The following is an 11,149-nucleotide window of genomic DNA, read 5'->3' on the forward strand; positions in this document are numbered from 1 at the left end:
GCTGCATCTGCAGCCCGTGCCAGTTCTTGGTGGTCCATGTGACCTCTCAAAAGAAAAGGCGCGCGCACCCTAGTGCAGCGACGAACGCGCACCACCGAGGTCTTGCCTCTCTCAGAGATGCTGCGCCCCGAGATAATGGAGCTCAAGTCGTCCGTCAAGACCCTCAAGCGCGACGCCGCGCTCCGGCTCAGCCTCGATGCCGAGGCGCAGCAGTCCTTTGACTTTCTCTCCGAGCAGCTGCACGGATTGCGCCGCGCCTTTTCGACGCTCTCCGACGTGTTTGTGGAGGAGGTGGACTCGCTGCGCGCGGAGCAGAAGGCACAGGCCCAGGCGCTGCGCAGTGCCCGCGCCGAAGTCCGGAGGCTAAAGGGAGAGGCAGAGGCGCGAGCCGCCGAGGGGTCGGCACACGCAGAGCGCCTCGATGGGCTCGAGGCGTGCGGTGCAGCGAGGTTTTGCGGCGTGGAGGCCGTCTGGTCAGGTCACACCGCCCGTGCGAGCAGGCGCGCGTCGAGCGGGCGAGCGGCGAGGTGCAGGCGCTCGCCCGCGACGCGGGCAAGGCCTCCTCCTCTTGCCACCTGCTCCAACTCGACCTCGTCGAGCAGCGCAGCGCGATGGACAGCCGGCTGGCGGAGCAGAGAAAGTCGCTGGACGAGGCTGCGGCGCGGCTGGGCGGCGTCTCCGAGCGGGTCGAGGCGCACGTCGTGCGCAGCAACGAGGCGCGCGAGTCGCTGTATGCGGAGGTGGCGTCGCTGCGGCAGGCGACGTCGGCGCAGCTCGGCGCGCACGCCACAGCGATGGAGCAAGCGAAGCAGAAGCTGCTGCTCCTCGCGCAAGCTGTCGAGACGCAGCACAGCGCCTCCAAGGCGCAGCAGGGGCGCGTCGACGCGCTCGCCAGCGCAGGCGAGGCGCTCAGCCATCATATCTCCCCAGATCTCCCCACATCTCCCCACATCTCGCCAGCGCGCAGGCGAGGCGTTGAGCCAGCAGCTCAGCGACAGGGCAGAGGAGGCGGCGAGGCACCGCGGCCAGGCGGCGGCGGTGTCTCGAGGAGGCAGCGGCTGCTCCTTGATCATTGCTTGAGAGCGGTGCGTGGGTGTGAAATGCTGTAGACGGCCGCTGCGCTCGAGGAAGCAACGCGCCCGCTCTCGTCGGAGGTTCGGCAGCTGCAGGCGCCGTGATCAAGTCGATCTCACCACACCTTCGCTCTCGCTCTCGCTCTCGCTCTCGCTCCCGCTCTCTCGCTCTCGCTCTCGCTCTCTCTCTCTCTCTCTCTCTCTCTCTCTCTCTCTCTCTCTCTCTCTCTCTCTCTCTCCCTCCCTCCCTCCCTCCCTCTCCCTCTCACTCCCCCCCCTCACACACACACACACACACACACACACACACACACACACACACACACACACACACACACACACACACACACACACACACACACACACACACACACACACACACACACACACACCTGCAGGCGCAGTGCCGGGCGCTCGAGGCGGCGCTGGCGGCACAGGCGAAGGCGGAGGCGCGCCACAAAAAGAGAGGTAGAGAGGCGAGGAGCAGCCGGGGGATCGGATGGGACACCAGCGCGGTCACCAGCGCGGTATGGGTGGGGACGCGGGACGGGAGATGACGGCCACACAGGAGCGGCACACAGACACACAGACACTCACAACCGACACTCCGCCAGCTGAGGCTGCCACACACCACGAGTGGGCGTACAGACACACAAACACACGAGGCGCTCGGCCAGCTGACACTACCACCCCCACAACCCGCCACCGCCGGGCGGCTAGAGACCTCGCGAGTCGGGGCCACGTGAACGGCGTCTCTTCACGCCCGCCGCGTGTATCACTCATGACCGGCCCCCCTGCGCGCGGGGCCTTCTAGGCCCGCGGGTAGTCTCCCCCCCCCCCATCCCCAGGGTCTCCAGGGCTCGCACCTCAACCTCTCACAGACCAGCGCACAGCGCCACGCGGTGAAGCGTCTTCTCAATGACACGGTCTGTGAACAGGCGCGCCGCGCCTCCCTCGAGACCTCGCGAGCCGGCGGGCTCGAGGCGGGGCTGGATCTGCTGAGGGAGCGAGAGGGCGGCTCCCTCGCCGCTTCGCGGCCTCGCGAGGGTACGCTCGGCTTAGATGCGGGGACTCGGACCTCAGATCTCCCCAGATCTCCCCAGATCTCCCCAGATCTCCCCAGATCTCCCCAGATCTCCCCAGATCTCCCCAGATCTCGCGGCCTAGATGCGGGGACACGGACCTCGTCTCTCTCCGGATCTCCCCAACCCTCGACGCTTAGATGCGGGACACACCCCTGCCACACCACCTCGTGTGCGGGGGGAGAAAAGAAATGCACCTCCCATCACCTTACCTAGGCTCGCTCAGCGCCGCCATCGATGCCCTCGCCCGCTCTCCGCCTCGCGCCGGCCCGCCCCTCGAGAGGGCCTCGCCGCCCGCGCGCCTCTCCTTCTCTCCGCCGCCGCACCCCGCCGCTGCTGCCGCCGCCGCCGCCGCCCTTGCGGCCGCGAAGAGCACCTCACGACTCGCGGCAAAGAGCCCGCCTCCGCACGCGCGCGCCACCACGCCCGCGCCCCTCGCCTCCTCCTCCGCCGCCGCCGCCTCTCCCGCCGCCTCTCCCGCCGCCTCTCCCGCCGCCTCTCCCGCCGCCTCTCCCGCCTCCGCCGCCGCTGCCACCGCCGCCGCCGCTTCCCGCGCTGCTTTCGGCGGCGGCGCCAACGGCCTCGCCGCTTGCTATGGCTCCGCAGCCCCTACGCCCGTCTGCACGCCATCTGCGCCGAGAGACGCGACGGCCGCCTCACGCGTCCGCCGCACGGCTGTGAACGGCGTCTCTTCACACACGGCGCTTGTGAACAGGCGCGGGCCGCCCTCGCTTCCGCCGCGCACGCCCTCGGATCCAGCGGCGACTGTTGGGCCTCGCCGCAGCTGTCGACGCACCGCCGCCAATAGACATTGTTTGAAGGAGTAGTACAGGTGAAACTTCTTTCCCAAGGAGGTGGCGGGGCATATGTTTCTTGCATGGCTTCTCATACGTTCTCATGAAAAGCTCACAATCGCGGAAGCTGGGGTTAGCAGCCTGCATGTGGGTCTCTGGGCTGGCGCTGGGACCCCTCTGTGCGCGGCTGAGGGTGAGGCCGCCTCGCTGGTGTCGGGTGTCGCGCTCGGTGCGACTGGTGTGTCGGCGACTGCTGCGAGAGAGAGGCCGTGCTTCTTTCCAACCAACCTAGTTGCGTTTTGCTGCTTCTGGCTTCTGCTTGGCGCGTCTGCCCCGCATGCGCATCCACCTATCCACAACGCGTCCGCGCCAGAGTGCGAGCCGTCCCTGGCGTGGCGCCTCCGCCCGGCATCCCGCCCCCCCGGACCCCAACGTAGTTACCTTCTAGCTAGCGTTGAGCACGTCGGCCAGCTGTGCCAGCGCGACGTGTCCGTAGATGAGTGAGTCGAGCCGAGTCGCGAGGTGGGACGCCTGCTGCGTGGCGCTCAGGAGGAGAGCGGAGCCAGCCGCAAACACGTCCTCGTCAACGCCGCTGGCCGGGTCCATGGCAAGCACTGCGAGCGCCACAAAGGCGATACCAAAGCTGGCGAATTGGACCGCCGCGACATGGTCTAAATACACCATCGACATGAACTTGTCGTGGAAGGCGCGCCTCCGAAAGACAAACGCAGCCTTGGCGTACGTGTCAACCATCGCGTCAACATCAGCCTCCTTGCCATCGCTGGTGCGCATGACGGCGGCGGCCTGCTCTGCCGCGAGGGAGCCGTAGCGAAGGTTCCACATCGCCTTGAGGTGTGCGAGCTCCTGCCTGGGCGCCTTGTGAAGGAAGAAGACTACACACACCAAGAGCCACGCCAGAAGCATCCCGCCGGCGAGCGAGGCCGGCCGAATATGAAAAGAATTTTGCCGTCGAAGAAAAGAAACCTGGCTGCGACTTTTTTTTGTTTTAACTACTCCGTCTGTGGCGTGACTTGCGCGCGCGCCGCGGCGCGGCGGGGCCAGCGATGTCGCGATGGTAGCTGCACGTGTCGCTGGTCTGACTTTTTTGTCGCTGGCAAATGTTCGCATCTACTGCCACTTGGTCTGTTGATCTGTCTGGGACCGGGACAAATTGCGATGTACACACATACGGTGTCGCTGCGCGCGACAGGGTCGCACCCCTACGGCTCTAACCGCGGCCGGACTAACTACCGCACCCCGGCACGGATTCACGTGGTTTTCGCAGCCAGGCGTTTCGCAGGCGTTTCACGAGGGCTTCACGAGTTTCACGACAGGGGTTTTGCTCGTTTCGCGGGCGTTTCGCGGGCGCTCAGGCGCTACATACTTTAAATATCTGACTTCGTTTAATAATAAACAAAGAAACTCAATCGTTTCCGCAAGGGGAGAAGCCGGGGGGCGGCGTGATAACGGTATCCCGCACCGCCAGGGCCCTATTCTACAGCCGCCGCCGCCGCGCACCTCGGCTCCGCCGCGCCCCAACGTCCCAACAAGACGTGCGTGGGTACGTGGCGGGGGGCGCTGTCGACTGCGTGCACTACTTCAGTCTCCAGCGCCGGCGGGCGCGTGGCGGGGGACAGGCCGGAGGCTTGGGCGCCGGGGGAAGGGAGTGTGGGCCACGGTCGCCCGCTCTCTCCGAGAGGAGCTCTCGCATGCTCTAAAAGGCTGGCCCCCACTCAAAACCAGCGGGCGGCGGCGTGTCGGCGGGCGGCGGCGTGTCGGCGGGCGGCGCCTCGGCCTCTGACTCTGCCTCCCGCGGCGCGGCGTCGGCCCGGGCGCCGCCACCCTGCACCTTACGCAACATCGTGATGGTCTCGATGCACTCCTGCACGACCGAGTCGGGGGTGGAGGCGCCCGAAGTGACGCCAATGCGGACGGGGCGGCCCGAGGGCAAAAAGTTGTCCGTGACGAGGATGGCGCCTGCACAACGACCGCCGGGGTGGGGACCAGCTCCTTTTACCCACCTCTACTAGTGAGGTGCGCTTTTTGTTTCTTAGTTTCTTTATTTCGCGCCGTGGACGTCGCGGTGCTCGATCGCGTTGTCCGGCCGGATGCAGGACGCCTAACCGGGGATGCATTCCTTTATTCATTCACTGTCAACAAATCGCGTGTCGTCCGGCCGGATGCAGGGTGCCTCGTTGACGTGGTAGCCGCTCAGCCCCTTCTCGTGCGGGATCTCGAGGAGGTGCGCCTTCACAAGGAGGAGAGTGATGAGCCACCAAGACACGGCACAGTAGCTGATAGACGGGATCTCTCGAGTCCGGGGTGCGCCGTGTTGGAGGAGTCCCAGCCGCCAACGACCAGGATGAAGTCAAGCTCTTTGTCGCCCGCGAGCGCCTCGTCCGACATCTCGTTGACAGCGTCCTGCCGGACCTGCGTCGCGTCGCAGATGGTGTCGAAGGCGGCGAAGTGGTGCTTGACGTTCTCCGGACCATGCACCACCATCATCGTTTTCTCGAGCAGCTTGCCGATTGCCTGCGTCTCCTTCTTGTACATGGTGGTCTGGTTGGCGAGCCCAATCTTCTTGAGGTGCTTGCGCGGGTCAAAGTGCGGCGAGGCGGCCTTGCGGTACTTGTCCATGAACTCCTCGTCTGTGAGGCAGCCTGGCTCGCCGAGGATGTAGGAGGCGACCTACTCAGCCACGGCTCCTCACGATTCAGTCGGCGGAACAAGAGTCCACCAGCCCCTCGTCGAGGATGTAGGGGGCGACCTCTTGCGCCTGCGCCATGTCCTTGATGATGAGGTACGTCTCGCACATCGACGCCGTGGCGATGGCCTCCTCGTGCTGGTACTTTCCGTGGATCAGGGACGTCATCTCGGACAGCTGGTGCTTGTCGACGGTGGTCCACACCTTTTGAGGTGTCGCGGGCAGCGGGTGGCGGGCGGAGAGAGAGCCGAGAGAGAGAGAGAGAGAGAGAGAGAGAGAGAGAGAGAGAGAGAGAGAGAGAGAGAGAGCCGAGAGAGACAGAGAGAGAGAGAGAGCCGAGAGAGGGAGCAAGCCACCTTTGAGACCCACGGGCAAGTCGTGTCGACGGTTGTGACCCCCTTCGCGTCCAGCAGCGACATCTCCTCAAGCGAGGCGCCAAACGCGGGCAGGATGACCTGCAGACATGTCTCGGGACGTGTCGCGGACGCGTCACAAGCTCCTCGAGCAGCGAGGCGCCATAGGCGGGCAGCAGGACCACGTCGCCCTCGCCGACGTCGTCGAAGCGCTTGCCGCCCTCCAAGGCGGCGTCCTACATTCACACGTAGTGTCCATTCATCAACCACCCTTTTCCGCTTGCCCCCCCCCCCCCCCCGAGTCGGCCGTCCTTCTCCATGAACTCGATGTCCATCCCCTTGAGCAGGTCGTTGACGCCAGGGTTGTGGATGAGCTCGTTGGTGATGTGCATGCGCTTGTCCGGGTAGGCCTTAAGGCGAGATGGCAGCCGAGGTGGTAGCCGAGGTACAGCCGTGCAGCCGAGATACAGCCGAGGTACAGCCGAGGTACGGTCGAGGTGCAGCCGAGATTCGATCGAGGTACGGCCGAGATCTCGTGTAGCAAGAGGCGAGGTCCAGCCGAGCTCGATCATCAATCATCGGTGGAGTGGACAACTACTCGCCTCGCGAGCGGCCCACGCGAGCTCGATCGAGCGCTCGACGCCCCAGCAGAAGCCGTACTCCTTTGCGAGCACAAAGGTGAGGTCCGTCCCCTCGACACAGAGCTCTCGGAAGGTGTCCGCCTACAGGACAGGTCTCGGACATGTCGTGGACGTGTCCTGGTCATGTCCCCTCGACACAGAGCTCTCGGAAGGTGTCCGCCTACAGGACAGGTCTCGGACATGTGATGGACGTGTCCTGGTCATGTGCCCTCGACACAGAGCTCGCGATAGGGGCCCGCCTTCATCTCCTCGATCAGCTCGCCCGCGAATCGCTCGCTCATCTTCTCGCGCACCTGCCCGCCGATACGGAGAGCTGTGTGCACGTGCGTGCGTGCGTGCGTGGCTGCGGCTTGTGTGCGTATGTGAGTGTGTGTGCGCGCGCGTGAGCGGTGAGCGCGCTACTCGCTTTGGCTGCGTGGGTACCCACCTCTCCGTGGATGCTGAGATCGAACGGGTTGCCCCCGCGTTTGTACCGCTTCTGCTTCATGATCTTGTTGCGTTTGTTCTTCTTCGTGTCTCGCTCGTTCGGCCTCACGCCTAATCGCGTCTCACATGCAAGCCAGTCACAGGCCGTGGCGCCAGACGAGGTGACGCGGCGGCGGCGGAGGGAGGCGGCCCACCCTCGTACTTGGACGCCAGTCCAGGCCGCTCGTTTCTCGTCGGGTTCTTGGCTCGTGCCTCGTCTGCCGTCGGCGCCTTGACCTTGTGGTAATCCATCGCCGGGAGGCACCGGCGCACGCCGCGCGTCTGATGAGAGCGGAGCGGGGCGACGCGGAGTGCGGACACCGAAACCAGCAGGAGAAGCAGCGAGACGAATATGATCATTGTGCTTTGGGTTCGACGGTGTCCAGCCGGTACCGAGGGAGGTTTGTTTCTTTTTGAACGCCGCGTGCACGCAGAGTGCCCAGGCGGTCCCTTGTCGGCGATAAACGCGACACGGTTCCGCGCCGCGCGCACGCTATTGCCCCGCCTAGGTGGGAAAGAGATGAGGAGATGGGACAGCGAATGAGAAGAATAGAAACAGGAAGGGAGGTTAAGTAGTGCGTCACCCCGGCTTCCCCTGCGAGGCAAAGGTGACGGCTTTTTCCTCTTCGCCGCAGCGAAATTCTTTTCGTGTCGATTTTGTTGGTACCGCCTGGGCACTCTGCGTGCTCGAGCCACAGTTCTCCTTCAGCCCACATGCATCTTCTCCTCCTCGGTTTCGCTCCCCTCACCCTCATCCCGCACACACCTACACCGCCTTCACCGGGCATAGCGCATCGGCTAGCTCCGGGCGGCATGCCACGGCGAGCTACACCGGCCCCGGGCATCGCGCGGCGAAGCACCCGCATGTGCATCAACTGCTGGCACACGTCGGACGATCGCCACCTCTCGCTGCTCCCCTTCTCGGCCGGCGACGCCATGCTTCCAGGCGAGAAGCGGACGCTGCTGCTGCGCGACCGCAAGGAGATACGCCTGCTCGAGCGCGCCTGCAAAGCGGATCACATGATATTCGGCCAGCTCCTCCTCTACTCGAACTTCTTCGAGGACGGCCGGGAGGCTTGCGTGCCCAGCGCGTGCGTCCCGCTCCTCCAAGTCTGCGAGATTCGAGAGCCTCGCGACGCTGGAGGCGTGGAGGGCGCCATATGGACCGCCGTCAAGTGCGTCGGCCGGGCGCGACTCGAGACGGAGCCGCGGGTGCAGCCGCGAGGCTTCCTCCTATCCCAGGCGTCCGCCGTCCCCGACTCGTGGCGGGCCGGCGGCTGTCAGGCTGGCGGCGGGCCGGCCGAGGATGACTGCGGCCTAGTCGCTGCGCAGGCGGAGGCGGCGCTGCTGGAGGTCCGCTCGCTTCAGGACACGTGCCGCTTGCTCGAGCGCGAGTTGCAGGCGATCTGCGGGTCCGCGCCGCCACCGGGTGGGTCGGAGGCGCGGGGCGCGGAAGAGGGACGGCTCGGCTCGACCTCGCTGCTCAGCTCGACCTCGCTGCTCGGCTACGGCGACGCGTCCCGCTACACTCGCGCACCGCTTGGATCGAGGCTCGACACAGAGGCGCGTCGAGAGAGGTAGCCGAGGTGTAGCCGAGGTGTAGCCGAGGTGCAGCCGAGGTGTCGCCGAGGTGCAGCCGAGGTGTAGCCGAGGTGTAGCCGAGGTGTCGCCGAGGTGCAGCCGAGGTGCAGCCGAGGTGTACCGAGGTGTAGCCGAGGTGTCGTCGAGGTGTAGCCGAGGTGTGGCAAGCAGCATGTCTCCTCCGAGCCTCGGTCTCCACCACGCCGGTACACAACCCCTCCACCGCGTCCGCCTTGACACCCAACCGTTGACACCCAACCCCCGGACGCCGGAAGGTTAGCGAGCGGCGAGCCGTGCTGCTGCAGAACGGGCTCGACGAGGCGCCCTCGGCGTTGCTGCGCAAGCTGCACGGCGCGTGGGGCGCGCGCAGTGAGCGGGAGGCGCAAGTTCAACTCGCATCGTGGGCGGGCTTCGCGTGGCTGAGCGGAGAGGAGCGGCTGAGCGCGCTGCGGTCGCGCTCGCCGGTCGAGCGGCTACAGTGGGCGCGGGCGGGGCTGGCCAAGGTGAGGCAGCGGCTGGCGACGGAGCTGGCGCTGCAGCGGGTGATTGCTAAGTAGGACGCCCCTCGCCGACCGGGACGCGGGAGCGTTGCATAGTGTCGTCGTGTGTAAATAAATAAAAAACATTTCTACTGTGGGTAAAAAGGAACAGCAGGGTCCGCCCGCCCCCGGGCGTGCGATCGCTTTGTGCAGGGTTCTTTGTCGTGTCGAGCGTGTGCGGGCGCACACCTCGTAATTTTTGCGGTTCATCTCCCCCCGCCTGTGGCCTGTGGCGCCATCTCTGTACGTACACTTTATAGCACTAAAGCTCTATTGGTATTTGGTTTACGCTCGCGGGGAGTCTCGGGAGACGACCGGCAACGGCAACCGGAAAACTCCGCGCCGGCCGCCGCGAGACCGAGAGCCCCGAGAGCTCCGGCGAGAGGGGAGAGGCGACTGAGAGGAGGGGGCTGCGCCTGCGGGGCAGATACGAGATAGCCAGGAGATAGCCCCAGGGCGTAGGGGCTTGTCCCTTGATCCCCTTGAAGTAGAGTGTTGTACTCTCGCGCCTCTCAAGGACAACGTACAAAATAAGACAGTACTCTCCACGAGCCGTTCGCGACTCTCCAGATCCCCCCGTCGGTACTAGGAGCTACTAGAGGACATACATCAGTATCGCCCAAGCCCATGCGCCATGCACCGTCCACCGAAGGTCTCTACTTTATAATCACCGCGTAATATCTAATCAGCAAGAACCCGGGGGCGGGGAGTCATATGCTCTTCCGCCTGTCCTCGAGGTCAAGCTCGAGCTGCACCGCCGCCATGCGGCCGACCAGCTGCTCGACCACGTCGCACCACGCCTCGAGGTCCTCGAGCATCTCGAGCTGGGTGGGCGCCAGGCGAGGGAACTCCTGAGGCACCGCGCGCAGCGCGAGCGACATCGAGTTTTGGCTGAGCCAGCCGTTGAACGGCTGCAGCGTCGCCGCGTACCCCCTCTCCACCTAGATCGAGGTACAGCCGCTCGTCAGAGCCCGTCCTTTGAGCACCGCGTCGCCGCATATCCCCCCCCCCCCCCCCCTTCCACACCAGCTCCTTGAGCGAGACGTCCCCCGTCGGACTGCCTGCAGGGGGGTGCGGTGGTGGTGGTGGTGGTGGTGGTGGTGGTGGTGGACAAGCGATCGCCAATTCCCCCCATCAAGCACCGACCAAATTGTGTCATAGAAGCTCTTCTTCGTCTTGGGGAAGGCAAAGTCGAGCACGTTGTTCTCCACGACGTGAATCGCATACGCGTTTGCAATTCTCCCGACAATGTCGCGGTATATGCCAGCGGTGATGGAGATGCGCTCGAACACGGGTGCAAGGCATTGGTACGGGAACTGAAGTCCGGCTTGTACACCGGACTGGACGGCGCACTGCCGGACTTCACCAGAGCCTCCACTCTGCTCTGCTGCCTCCAAAGTGCGCTTCTTCGAAGCAGAAATCTTCCTTACCATCAACGCATCGATCTGGTAGTTGGGTCAGTTGTTGTGGTATCGAACCCCGTCTGGGTGCTGTACCTACTATAAGAATGGGGGCATCAATTTGATTCCTAGAGGCGAGAATGTGATGTGTTATGATGGCGACTTACTTCCTCCTCTGTGTTATATGGGTTAATGAAGTGAGCGAATATAGTGTATATTTGGGCGCCTTGTAGTTGGGTAGCTTAAAGAGAGACGGGGGGGGGGGGTTCCGCAGCAGCGGAGGAACGACACAGCTCATGGCGCCCAAGCGCGGGCCGCCCAACCGGGCCAACCAACAGCAGAAGTACGACCGCTCGCAGGGGCAGGCCATGGGGCAGGCCCGCCGCGAGGCGCGCAAGGCCGCAAAGACCGGCGAGGGCTCCTCGAGCGCCCACAGCGCCCAGGGGCCATAGAGGGAGAGCGCCCATCCCCTCGACAGAGGAGGAAGGGAGCAGAAAAGGGGGAGGGCTTGCTATCT

At 64.9% G+C, this 11,149-nt stretch overlaps 3 protein-coding genes across 3 annotated transcripts; 2 read left to right on the forward strand and 1 right to left on the reverse strand.

Annotated features, from left to right (window-relative positions):
* Positions 1 to 135: 135 nt before the first annotated feature.
* EMIHUDRAFT_455565 (hypothetical protein) lies at positions 136 to 1,080 on the forward strand (the record flags this gene model as incomplete). Its single annotated transcript, XM_005786906.1, has 3 exons — positions 136 to 468; positions 501 to 878; positions 961 to 1,080. 3 exons carry the CDS (start codon positions 136 to 138, stop codon positions 1,078 to 1,080), a joined length of 831 nt encoding a protein of 276 aa, XP_005786963.1.
* Positions 1,081 to 4,663: 3,583 nt separating this feature from the next.
* HMBPR1 (4-hydroxy-3-methyl-but-2-enyl pyrophosphate reductase) lies at positions 4,664 to 6,578 on the reverse strand (the record flags this gene model as incomplete). Its single annotated transcript, XM_005786966.1, has 6 exons — positions 4,664 to 4,926; positions 5,101 to 5,159; positions 5,234 to 5,597; positions 5,677 to 5,857; positions 6,010 to 6,108; positions 6,255 to 6,578. 6 exons carry the CDS (start codon positions 6,576 to 6,578, stop codon positions 4,664 to 4,666), a joined length of 1,290 nt encoding a protein of 429 aa, XP_005787023.1.
* Positions 6,579 to 7,976: 1,398 nt separating this feature from the next.
* On the forward strand, positions 7,977 to 9,250 carry EMIHUDRAFT_228503 (hypothetical protein; the record flags this gene model as incomplete). The annotated part of the gene is made up of 2 exons (XM_005786907.1): positions 7,977 to 8,324; positions 8,969 to 9,250. The coding sequence occupies 2 exons, from the start codon at positions 7,977 to 7,979 to the stop codon at positions 9,248 to 9,250; spliced, it is 630 nt and encodes a 209-aa protein (XP_005786964.1).
* Between the last annotated feature and the right edge of the window lie 1,899 nt (positions 9,251 to 11,149).

This window comes from Emiliania huxleyi (assembly GCF_000372725.1).
Source record: "Emiliania huxleyi CCMP1516 chromosome Unknown EMIHUscaffold_148, whole genome shotgun sequence".
NCBI classification, from domain to species: Eukaryota; Haptophyta; order Isochrysidales; family Noelaerhabdaceae; genus Emiliania; species Emiliania huxleyi.